This window comes from Macrobrachium nipponense, chromosome 33 (genome assembly GCF_015104395.2).
Source record: "Macrobrachium nipponense isolate FS-2020 chromosome 33, ASM1510439v2, whole genome shotgun sequence".
Lineage (NCBI taxonomy): Eukaryota > Metazoa > Arthropoda > Malacostraca > Decapoda > Palaemonidae > Macrobrachium > Macrobrachium nipponense.
The window spans coordinates 44,887,627-44,901,086 of NC_087219.1; the positions used below are offsets into that span (position 1 = coordinate 44,887,627).

At 36.7% G+C, this 13,460-nt stretch overlaps 1 protein-coding gene across 3 annotated transcripts in view; it reads right to left on the bottom strand.

Moving 5' to 3' along the window:
- Positions 1–2,052: 2,052 nt before the first annotated feature.
- Positions 2,053–13,460, bottom strand: part of LOC135203139 (amyloid-beta-like protein) — a 71,167-nt gene continuing 59,759 nt past the window's right edge. For all 3 annotated transcript variants that reach the window (XM_064232808.1, XM_064232807.1, XM_064232806.1), the window contains 3 exons: positions 13,002–13,274; positions 12,458–12,604; positions 2,053–5,566 (listed from right to left, as the gene is read on the bottom strand). In XM_064232808.1, coding sequence (XP_064088878.1) covers positions 5,459–5,566; positions 12,458–12,604; positions 13,002–13,274 — 528 coding nt within the window. In that variant the 3' untranslated portion in view covers positions 2,053–5,458. The remainder of the gene's footprint in view (positions 5,567–12,457; positions 12,605–13,001; positions 13,275–13,460) is intronic.

Genomic DNA, 13,460 nt, shown 5'->3' on the forward strand with positions numbered 1-13,460 from the left:
CTTACAGCTCCCTCATAACCTGGCTCTGCTTTTATAATGAGACAATTCTCGTGTATCTCCAGACTACCATACATGGTTCTCTCCTGCTGATCGAAGAAGGCTCTTTCTGAGAGAGATGTCTGTAAGTCACATTTTGCGCTCCTCCCTCCCATCTGACTCCAGGCCTCAATGACCCTTCAAGATCAGCCTTCAATTCTGCCAAGATCTCTCTCTCTCATCATCTGAATTAGACCGTTTGGTCAAGGATCTGTTTAAAGACTTTGAGATTTTCAGTTTTCTTGACTGGATGGTGGGAGCACTGACAAAAAAGATTGAGGAATGTCCTTCTCCAGGACTGGTCCAACCAGCATGTTTATGCCTTTCTTCCCTTCAGCAAGGTGAGAGAAGTAATCAACAAGTTTTGGTCCAGCAACAACTGCTCTGTGACACTGAGAACCCCGTTATAGCCACAGAGGGAATGGTTCTCGGACCTCTGGTTGTTGGTGGACTTCTCATGACTTCTACCTGTGTTGAAATCATCTCAGACAACCCCATTTCATCAGGGTTTGTCCACTCTCACTTTGACAGGCTTCAAACTATCAGGAAGCTTGTCAGAGCGAAAGGATTTTCAAGGGCAGGCAGCAATTCTCCTCAAAAGTATATCAAGCAGTGATATACTTTTCATATACTCAAAAGTATATCAACCCAGGTTTCCGTGGCTGGTACCAAACAAATAGCATACTTTTTGCTATTTTTTAAGTCTTCTCTGGTATTAGCAACTTTGACCATTTAAAAGTTACAAAGCCATGCTTAATTCAGTTTTCAAGCATAGAGGCCTGGACCTTTCTATGAGTGTATATTAACGATTTGATTAGATCCTTCAACACTGAACCAAGATCATTCTTCCTATATATGTCCTGGAATTTAGATGTCATTCTTAGATGGCTTTCAGGTCCTCAATTTGAACCACTTCAAGCCTCTTCCCTGAGGGATTTAACGAGGAAATCCCTCTTCTTAGTTGCTTTAGGTGCAGCTAAAATAATTAGTGAATTTCAGGCTTTGAACAAACAAGTCAACCTTTCACAAGAAGCTGCAATCTGTAGGATCATGCTTGGGTTCTTAGCAAAAAATGAATCTCCTTCCAATCCCTGGGCTGGCTCATTCTCGATTAAGAACCTCACTAGCATCCTTGGACTGACTGATCAGGAGAGTTCTGTGTCCTGCTAGAGCTCTTAAACTTTACCTTGAGAGAACCAAGAGACAGTAGGGTCTTGGTTGTAATCTGGTGTTAGGATCTCTCTGGTGCGGTCCAAAAATGCCTTAGCCTCCTTCGTATGGGATTTGATCTCAAGCTCTAAAGGGATCTGCACTGGTATTAAAAGTTTACTTATCACACCAATGTGCATTTCAACCCCACGATTAAATTCTCAATCTAACCATTTTCATGACTTCACATCCATACAGCAATTGGTATATTCGTCTGGTTATTTGCTTCTGCTTTTTTTTTTGCATTGCTTCAATTTATCAGCTATTAATATTCTAATGATAAAGAATGAAATTCCTTCCAAACTGAAGGAGCTGGGCGAGAGTGATAGGTGTACCAGACTTTATGATGGTCACTCACAGCCATCCCTCGAAAGAGCTTATTGACACTGGTAAATACTGCTCTATTTTTTGGAGTAACATAGTATCTGTATTTTTATGGCAAAATGGTTTTACCTATATAATGAAATTAAATTTTTTTTTTACACAAAGTTGACATATGTAATGATATTAGAATTTTACTATTACATAAAGTTTACAGAAGTTCATCTCATACTGCCCTACTCTCTTTCATCGGTCCATTATAAAACATTTGCCCCAGCATATATGACTGCCGTTTTTGAGGTGTATGAAAAAGTATGAATATACATAGTATTTGTGGTAAAACTGCATTGCGTATACTGTTACAGACCTTCAACAAAGTAACTCTGTGTACAAACATTACAAGGCCTTGTAATTCTTCAAATTATTTTCTGTTATTTTTCACATCTATACCAACATTCTTTGGCAAAGGTATAAAATCAAACACCATTTACCATTTTTTTGGAACATTTATTTCAGATCAAGTACATCCTCAACTCCCATAGTATGACTTATTTTTACAGTTCTCAATAAATAACATACAATTTGATTAGCTGTGCTAATTTTGAGCAATCATTACCTAAAGAGATCCATGGAGACCAAAAATAGCTGCCTAATACATTGGTGGCCAACAAACTACCACCTGTTCACTATCAATCATTGTTATATTTGCTACTTCTGGGAGATGAGAGGCAGAGAAACCACTTAACCTGCTAGTGTGTGAAACATACAGACTCTTAAGCTATAGTGGTTAGAGAACACTAAAGACACATTCCATGTAAGTTAATTATTTGGTTATCAGACAAATTTGAGTTAGGATTTGCTTGCTTAATTCTACGGTCAAACTAAGTACAGCTTACTTCCTGCTTGTTCAAATAGTTTGTGACACTGAATGAATCCAATAGCGCATATTGTAGATGCCGTGATTTCCACCTTACATGATATGTGGCTCAACACTTGATATACCTGGCAGCTTCTGTAGCTACTCAATCCAGTTTTTACACACTTGAATGACTTCCACAAGGAGTCATTGACTTTCATTCACAATAAATGTTGATACTATACCTAATTGTGACTCCACTTTACAGCCTAGCAAGTAAGTTCTACATTGACGATTTCTCCTCAGCTATGAGCAAAGTAAAATAAGGCAAACAGGAATGTAAATAGAGTCGGTCAATTAACTAGCAACTTAACAAAAATTGCTAATAAAACATACTTTACACTACTACATGAAAATATAATTTTAAATTAGACAAAATCAATAAAAAAAACAATTAAGGATAAAAAATCTAGAACCCTTCTATTGGCACTATATAAATTAAACAATTTACTGTATTAAAACGACTGTGGGAAATCTGTATTACAGAAAAAGTCACGCAGTATAAAATGATACAGCTCTATGATAGGACAAAACCCGGCACCACTCATATGTACATGCTTTAATATATATATATATATCTAATGTATATGTTGTGAGTGGCTGGGTTAGCTTTTATGTACTGCCTCTAGGTGAGTGAACGACAAACTAGATCGCATATACATCATGGAACAGAGTATTGAAATGACAAATGAGGGAATGTAACCTTCAGAATTGTTCTGTTGTCAAGAGAAATATCACAACAAAAAAAGGAATGATAAATCAGAAATACAGCATAAGTAATGGCATATGGAGGTATATTAAGGATAAAGTACTTTAGGTGATCACTAATTCCCGGATTCCAAAGGAATTGGCTTTTTGGGTTGAACGAGGACGCAAGAAAAAACTTTGTCATAACAAAAATAAAACCTGGACTATTGACTAATCAAAACAGCACTTTATATGGTACATAAAGCCTCACTTAATTGAAGCTAGTCCTCCATCAAACTAAGAAACTGCCTTTTTCCATTAATAGTTTGGGCCACTTGGAATATAACTACACCTTATTACAACCTATGCCATGTCTCCAGACTGCTTTGGCTAATTCAGAGAAAAAGCACAAGCAGAAGTTAAGAAATATTTGTATATGTGTTTGTGTGTGTATATTTGCACAACAGCTTACTGAAGGCAAGCAGCAACACTCATATGTACGTACGGCAACACTTACATGTACGTACATATATATATTATATACGAAGAATATTACTAAGAGCTGGGTATTTGTTCTCCAATGACGAAAGCCTTTGTCACATAAAAAAAGACTTTTAAGCTATTGCTAATTTGTTACCCTTAAAAGCCTTTGTTTAAAAAAGTCTAGCCTCATGAGGCTATAGAAGTTCCCCTTCATAATATAAACCTTATGAAGAGTATGCAAGATTTGTGAATATTTCTTCAATAAATCAAATCACGTGGGGAGCATGAAATTCATCACTTAGAAAAGGCCAATTGGGAGACAAATAGCCATACATAAAACTAAATAATGGATCAAAAATATATTGTATATATTTATATGTATATGTAAAAAAAATCTTTACAGATCTAAAAGTCTATCCGAAACGTCTCAACAAAAGAATATCTAAACCGCACCTTGATAAAGTGGATAATGGCAAAAATATAATATTGTCCTATTTGGTAGAAGGTAAAATTTACTTGACTGCGCAAAAATAATGTTATGAGGCCACTCAGTTCTTGATGACACGGCTAAAATGCCCTTTTCTTTTATTCCTAGGGATTTTCTGGCCTGTCAATCAACCCGTTAAACGCAACATTATCAGTGACTCAGGACAAAAGTAAACCTACATAACAGATGGCCATGACTACCTATACAACACTACTCCTTAACATAACTGGCCAGTGAACACAACAAATAAGTTTTGCAAATATTCAATAATTATGATAGATCTCCCCAATACAAGAAAAATAATAAGGTTCCGCAAGACAAATGAGATTCAAAATAAATCCTTTTGACTAGAAACACTGATACTGTTACAAGTTCATAATAATAATAATTTACAACATAAGTGGCCAATATTATTTTGCAAGATTTATATTTAATGTTCCATGAAAGCATGAAAAAACCTATAACTTTTCTATCTTAAAATTGTTTATATCCTAGTTATGTTGGACATGATGCATCACTTATGTTGAAAACTACACCAAGGCTTTTTATCAGTAAGGACATGATTAACCACATGTACAATTATCATGAAAATGAACCAAGACTCCTTATAAAGTTTTATGTCGTTATGTACACCACCGCAAATATACCTTCGCATATTTTTTTCCCATTAAAATTTAACTTCTTCAGATAATTACAAATGGTTGAAAAACATCCTCGGTGATGGATACAATGGTGTATTCATATGCAGGCTAATAAAATCTGACATAAGGCTGGAGTTCCACAAATTTTAAAATGTTCATTTCTGAATCAAGAACTGCTTTCACTAGCATGCCATAGTAAGCTTAAAAAAACTGACCAAAAAAAATCTTAATTCACTGCATTCAGAATATTTACAATCCAAAATCATGACTGAAAAATAATGTATGTAGCATCAATCTATTCTAGATTTCAAAAAAGTTTTATGTGATATAGTTAGATGATAATTACTTTATTATTTCCCTCAGTACAAGGTACCACCAGCAATGCATGATCCAGAAAAGAATGAGTACAAAATTATCAGCACCTGTTAAGCCCCAACTAATTTGATCTCTTCAACCAATTATCTTGTATATTCCCTATACAAAAGTCATGAGTTGATAATTACAAGTTTCGAGTTCCAAGTCCAAATAGTTCTGATTGACAGGTGTCTGATAAGGAAAAGGGGACTCCCCCATTCACTTTTTATTTGCGATGGAATAGAGATAAAAAGAGATCATGGCATCATTAAATTTTCCCACTGTGGAGAGTATTTTTTCATTTTTCATTTTTTAAATCTTATTTTACTTTTCTTCAAAGTACTTATATGTTGGGTTTTCATACCCATTTACCTGCATATTGGCTACATGCCTTTCCTCCGGGGTGATGGCCTGGTCGACTTCCATGAAGCCCTGTCATGAGAGATGAAAAACTTTTAGTTCACTCCTAAGTGGAAAAAGTTTAAAACAAAACTGTAGTCATAATTTAAATTGACTGAATAGTCAAAAAAAAAAGTTGAAAATTTATGTCAGTACTGTACAGGTTTATGCTGATTTCATCCATAATTCTAAAACCTGGAATTTCTTAGGGGGGATGGAGCATCATCTTGCTTGAAGAGAGAGAGTTGCCTTGTTAGGTTGTTACAATGACATAGTATATCTATTAGCAAAATTTGAATAATATCTGTGTACTGAGAATAATGATCATTTTAATAAAATTCTTGTTTTACAGTATCTAATCATACTGCATGTATTTTACCATATTATCCAATTATAATATGGGCAGAGCAATCTGGAATTTGCATTCTGGGTTTGTTTACATTCTTAAAATAATCAGCTAATTTCATTTTACAGATATCATCGGTCTTTAGTTGCCGAAGGAACTCAATTCAAACATTTCTTTCGTAATTATTAAAGCTGGGTTTAAAAATTGCAGTTACTTTATTTATAAGCCTAGAAAATTAAATGAAGTACGTGTGTGTTTATGCCAGTTTTAGACATGCTTTTGCCTCCAAAAATCATAGTTCCCGGTCATGTTTGTTTTACGAGCACTGTTGTTTACTAAAGCCCAATATTTCCATGGTAGTACTTTATAATCAGACTAAAGTGTTTAGCGATATCAATACTTTCCCAGTTATCCTTAATATTGGGATTTGTTCCAATTTTAAAGGAATATATTCAAGGAGATCTACTTCCAATGGGTATTATTCTGCCGATCGTAATGTCACAGGCGTTGAGCATTTGTCATGTTGTTTACCACATTTTTCCTAAGGGAAAATAAAAGTTTTTTTTTTTTTACTAAAGGTTAGTTTTGCCAACCATTACAAAATCTTGAAGATACCAATTTTACACGTTTGGTATGATAATACCAATAATTATTTTTATTTATGTACCAAATAACTTACATCAGCTGATTGAGTTATGTAATTTAATAAATTGGGGGTCGCCTTATATGCTGGTATATATGGTATGTTTCCCTTACCTAGCCTTGCCTGCTGGTTTGAAATTATGTATTTTTGGGCATAATCTTCAAATTCCCAGATATTCTGCTTCTTAATTCTAAAAGATTTTCCCATTCTTTAACAAGTTGGCGCAGAGTTGGGTTCGGTTCAATTCCTAGCTTAACCTTCCTTTTCAAGTAACCAGATCAGTAATGTAGTTCATATTCAGGTGGTCTTCGTCTTCGAAGTAGGTAGGATCCATCATAGCTCTTTTCATGTTGCACAGGTGGCTCCTTAGCCTACCAGGGGGGGTGCACATGACCTATCACTATAGCGTGACTTCTCTGATGAGTAACTTACTGATTGTATGTCATCAAGAGGGATCAACTCATAGGAAGTGTCTACTGTTGAAGATGCATGTTTTCTGGGCAGCTCAAGGGCTTCTCCCAAGTCTACAGTGCTTTTACTTTGACATACAAAAGTTTACAGTAGGAGGTTTTGAGCATATCTGTTCTGAGTTTTTTTGTTTAGGACATCCCCATGGCATATCCTATTGCCTTATCGGTCTACTTGGAAGACCTTGTTAGACCTTGTCGTGGTGACAGATCTAGAGGTCTTCTATTCATGGTCCCAGAATTGTTCATTGGAGATGAAATCTCCTTTCTGCCAGTTCCACTCATTAAGTCGAGATGCACCAGTGTGGTCGACACCTGTCACTTCTCCACACACCATAAGCCAATCTTCAACCTGTCCTCTCCATCATTTATACTTGCCCTGTATCCCGCTTAATTTTGGACAATCCTTTCTCCATCTTATCTCCTGTTGTTCACCATTAGATCCGTCCATCTTTAAGCAACCACGAATATTTTCCTAGTTTTACCTTTCCTATATGCAACAATCATACAATCTACCTACCTGTTCACGTTCCTTGGTCCCAGTATAGTCCCGATTGAGACTTTAAACAACAACACAACCAGACTTACAACCCATAAATTTCTACATGAGAGTTCTCATAGCTAACACCACAACAAATCAGCCTTGCCAGTTCATCTTCCAGTGTCTGTTTACATTTTTCCCACCACTTCACCGCCATCTTGTGGTAATTGACGCCACAACACAACTTCATTACATTCCCAAGACATCCAATCAAATTAAACATGTTTCTCACAACACTGAACAATGCCCATTCTTCACCAACGCAGAAAACAAAAACAACACTGAACCATGTCCATACTTCACCAATGCAGAAAACAAAAGCAAAACAATACTGACCAAACTTTGAAACAGTTATCAATCGTTTATTTAAATGCATGTAATACTATTGTTTGTGCCTTCCTATTTTTCTCCCTAAGAATAACAGGTTTACAATTCCTTATCCGAAACCTTCAGGCAAGCTGTGTTTCTGTTTTTGGATTTTCTTGGGTTTCAGAACTGAGGATTGCTCCTAAATACACAAGCAAATTTAATTTCGAACAATCTTCTTCTTTGCCTACAGCTTTTCCCATTTCTATATGGGGTTGCTGTTTCTAGTCAGCCTTCTCCATCTTCCTCTGTTCTATAAATCTTGTTCTCTTAGACCCTATTCCTTCAAGTCATTCAATAATTTATCTTTCCACCTGAACTTAATCCTTCCCCTCCCTCTTCTACCCTCCACCTCCATGTTCATAACCTACGTGTTCATCTTCTCCCCTCGTGACATGACCAAACCATTTGAGTCTTCTTTCCTGAGCTTTTTTTTTGAAACCTCTAACACTTTGATTGTCCCTCTGATCAATTCATTCTGGATCTTATCTCTTTTAGTGATACCACCCATCCACTTCAGCATTCTCATCTCAGCCACTTCCATTCTTCTTTCTTGTTCTTTCTTAACTGACCAAGTCTTTGCCCCATAGAGCATGGCTGGTCAACTACGCTTTAATAAAACTTTCCTTTAACTTTTGCACTGATCCTCCTGTCACAAAGTATCCCTGATGACTCTCTAATTCATCCATGCACACTGAATTCTATTACTTGCTTATGCATCCAAGTTTCCATTCTCACTCATAACAGAACCAAGATATATGACATTTTATTTCTAACAATAACATGGTAAAACTCTAGAAGATGAACCGTAATTTGTGAACATACTCACATTCATCTAATCTCATGTATCATGCAACCTTTATAAAATTTTGTCCCAAAACATAATTTCATTACATATAATAGTGTATAGTGAGAGATGCATTTTTAGTAGATTACATGAGGATATGCTTAATATACAGGTTTCTTTTTTAGTAAATTATTCTAGGCCAGGCTTCCTATACCTTTCTGAGTTTCGGAAGATTTCACTGATAAGGCACATGCAAGTTAGCTTTCAAATATTATTAGGCCTAGGGGACAAATATTCAATAAGTTAAGAAAGAAATTATCAAACATTCATCTAGACTTACCAAACTTGTGGCATATGTAAGATTTCATTACTATTTCTTACAATTAAGAACCACTTGCTACTGCAGGCAGAACACTGGAATAACAACAAGTACTACACACTGACATAAAAAACCAAATCACGCAACAGCCATTTGCCAATGTGAGCAACCAAAACTAACACATATTTATTAGGAGTTAATTACAGTTGTCAACTAATTAATAACCTTATTTTCAATGTAATTCCATAAATAAAAATAAAATAGTCACCCATCACACAATGGAGAAGGTGCTAAAGTATGCCAATAATTTTAAGAATCGGGTATTATAGCTGTGGCTATCTTGTTTAGGAATAAAGCAGCCACTTTTAAAACTCTGCTTTGAAATTTACGAAAGCAATTTATCTCTGAATTAATTTTCATTCAGCAACTAATTATCATTATTCTTTATACCACTATTATTCTACTTTTGCTCTCTCCGCCCAATACCTATGATGATGATGATACATCCTCTTCTAAAAATAATCAGATTTTTAGAATTCTGGATAACTATTGTAAGCCTGCATTTTTATTAATCCTTCATGTAATGGAGATGGTACCAGTAAATGAAAGTAGCAGGTTATAGCTGTGACTGATAAAACAAATCACAGACAGGCTATAAAACCTTTGGAACAGGCAAAAGTCATGTCCAGATCTGGGAAAACACAGTTGCTGCTTTTACAATCAAGTTATCTGCACATTATAAACCAATCTTTGTAAAGTAATTACGAAAAGTATCTCCGAATTGTATTTTCTAGCAATAATTGCTAAGAAGATAACGATTTTATCCAATCAGCCGACATTTTGAGAATGTAAACATTACCAGAAGCAAATGGCAAAAGATCACATTATTCTGTAATACAATAACATAATAATGCACGCAATATACTGTAATTGGATACAGCAAGCAAAACAAATTTCATTTAAATCATCATTTTAATATAAAATTATAAATAAAGTTGCAGTTTCACTTTTGCAAATGATTACTTTTCTCCAAAAAAAATATTTGCTCACATACGAAACAAACCTTTGGTCTTAACAAAGGATAAATCTTCTAGTGCCAGCTGAAAAGCTGTAAGTTAAAAAAAAAAAAAAAAAAAAATTGTGTACGCAAGGAACTATTGGGATCTGTGCTTGATCACTTGCTATATGGGATCTCCCACAATCCCTTCAGCATCTCGTGACCACACTAGTTACTTTCTTACTGCCTTTTAGAGAAGACGTGCTTTGCTCTGCCCTTTTTAAAGCCGGTTTAGTTTGCCCACTTTTCATTTTTGTGTTTCAGTGTGTGTGTGTTTTTTCCGTTGGATTGTACTAGTTTCGGGATGTGATAGAATCCTTTTAACTCCCTATCTATCACATCCCGAAACTAGTACAATCCAACGGAAAACACACACATTGAAACACATAGAAATGAAAAGTGGGCAAACTAAACCAGCTTTAAAAAGATCAGAGCAAAGCACGACCTCTCTAAAAGGCAGGTTTTATGAGGAGGGTCAGTACAAGAAGAGGGAGACAACACTATCTCTGGAAAGCAAAACGCTTTCATCTTTAGTTCTGCCTCATAGTGATGCTGATCCATCCATTTTTCCATCTAGGCTAGATGTTTCCCATACCCAATCGGGCTCATCCAAAAATACATTTTTAGATGCATCAAGAGGAATTCTCCCCCCCACCATTATGCCCTTCCTTGGGAGGGCGGGGTTGTTTGGGGCATCGCCATCTTTGTCTTGTGTTTCAGCTTCTGCTGCACACAGGATGGAGGGCATTTGGGCTGCTCTAAGACCTATCAGGGGTACCAACCTTGGATGGCTTGTTGGCTCACTACATGGCATCATGCTTACTGCCTTGGTCTCCCTGTGTGTCTGTCCCCCCTCCAATTTATGGGGTCAAACCATACGACATCTGTAACAACACATATCGTACCAACTTCACAGCATTTTGGGTCTCGTTTTACTGTTTCTGCAGGGGTACCAGCAGCAGCCTCATGTTCCGCATCAAGTGTGATGACATCATAGCTAGGACCCTCAGTGACATCACAATTAAACATGGTGACTGTCATGACATCACAGCCTACTCCCACCATTGTGTCTTTGGTGTCAACGAATACTACTATGCTTTCTGATTCAATGGCATGCATGTTTCTGGAGAAATTGCAAGTGATAGAAGAAAATTGATGACATGTAACCAGAAAAGACACGAGTCGTCGTCATCGTCGTTGTCTTCTTCAGGTTCCATGTCATCGCAAGATTTGGTAACTTCGGTGTGTGCTCCAGTCAAATGGAGAATAAAGGACTTTGTGGGCATCCTCATGCCTAGAGAAGAAGAATGTTTTCATCTTCAAGTTGGACTGTCACATCTCCGTAAAAAGGTAAGCACAAGAAGTAGTTGTTAGCTTAGCAACAGAGAATGACAGCCGCCATTCTAATACGTCGGGGTGGAAGCTGCATAAAGAATGGCTGTAAGTGACAAAAAAGGATTTTGGAGATTCAAGAGCTTTTCAAGAATTTGTGTCACAACATTGGAGGATTCTCCTTTGAACGAGAGCGAACACTCTGCTAATAGGCCAGGCAATGGTGAAGTTGTGGTTTGCACCTGGGCCAGACAATCAAGGTCTAGATCTCCAAAGGCCAGTAAACACGCTGTGATATTGGTTAAAAAGCATGCAATGCTTCATGAGAGCTGTTAACCTGGAGGGATAGGCAACGTTCTCGTTCTCGCTCAAAGAGCAGTGAAATATACCAATGTTCACATTCACCATGCAGCTCTTCAAGAGCTAGCCATGATCAGCCATCGTATCACTTAGGTGCCATGACCGTAGGATTGAGCAGCCAGGATTCCAAGGCAATGATATACCCCTCATCCAGGACCAGAATGGTTTGGAAAGGGAAAAAGCAGAGGATCAGGAGTTTCTTGGTTCTTATACAGGTCTTAAACTCCTTCCCGGATAGCTCCTACTGGAATTGAAGCCCTTTTAGGTCCAAAGAAGGATGTTAAGGTGTCTTATGAATACTGTGTTCCATTCATGCAGTCTGCTACATCGTGTTAATGCATGGATTTCACAGAGGGATAACTCTTTACTGTTGAATAGATCGTTTTAAGTTTCTCCCTCCCTCTTTATCGAGACATAGGAAATATTGTACATCACGTGGTTCCTTTGCTGATAGAGCATACCAATCTAGATGTGGTGCATTTAAGACCTGGGTTGACCTTAAACCAGGTGAAAATGGACTGTCCTTCACTTACTTGACAAAAAGCTGCTGTTGGAGTCAAGTGCTTTTTCTATTATACAGCACAATCATATGTAGCAAAGCAAATATCCTCTTTAAAAATAATAAATAGAAACTTAGTACGATATGAAACTGGCTAATACTACATGATTTAAGGTACTAGGAGTACAACTGATTTCTACTTCCTACCTGGTTATGGGGATTTGTGCTATTTCTTCGCCGTAGTACAACAATGCCAACAACCATGGCCATCATTAATGCCACTCCAGCAAATGCTACAGTGAAATAAACTCCGCGACTTTCACTCCCAGATGATTCACGGGTCACACTGTAACTCTGGAAAGGTGGTGTTTTAAACGATAATTATATTGTGTGTTTGATCAATACTAAAAATAACTTTTACAAATTGGATTAATTGGAACAACCTATAAAAAACCCATTAACACAAAAACCAAGTTTAATAACAAGAGTAACTTTTAGGGTATTGCATATTCTACTTACTAGTTAACTATACATTAATTCAATTGCTGTACTTAATAGGTAAAATACACCAATTTTGCTACTAAAGAAACCAATAGTTAAAAACAGATATTCTTACTTTTGAGATAAAAAATCAAATGTTTGTTAATAATTGAGCCCGATAATACAGACCACTGCACTACATACACCTAAAACTCAAAAACAAAGCAACAGACTGTTACGTATTCCAGATGAACATGACATTGCTACTTACAGCTTGTGAGTGAGAAATCTGGTGGTGCTGAGCATGAGCCACTTGTACATCATCAGCATGGTGTAACAACAATGGCTCAGGTGGAGTGGAGGCATTGGGAACAGGAGAGGCCTCTCTAACCATTCCATCAACAGTGAGTGTGTCAACCTCCACTGGATCTTGGCTCACAACTTCCTCAGCATTGCTCTCCAGTGCCTCAGCATGACTTGTTTGGGTCATACCATTTGGCTCTGCATGCTCTGGGAAGGTTTCTTCGTCAGATCCTGACTCATTCTGTTAAAATATCAAGGAACCTTCAGTAAATTCAGAAAAAAATATTATATATTTAGCCCATATGAAGGAATAATACAATACACCTATTTTGACAAATAAAACTTCTTCAACTGTGATAGTGAAGCATTAAATTACTTTGACAGCAAAACTAAGCTGAAAGCTACAAACTTATCACACTATCACACT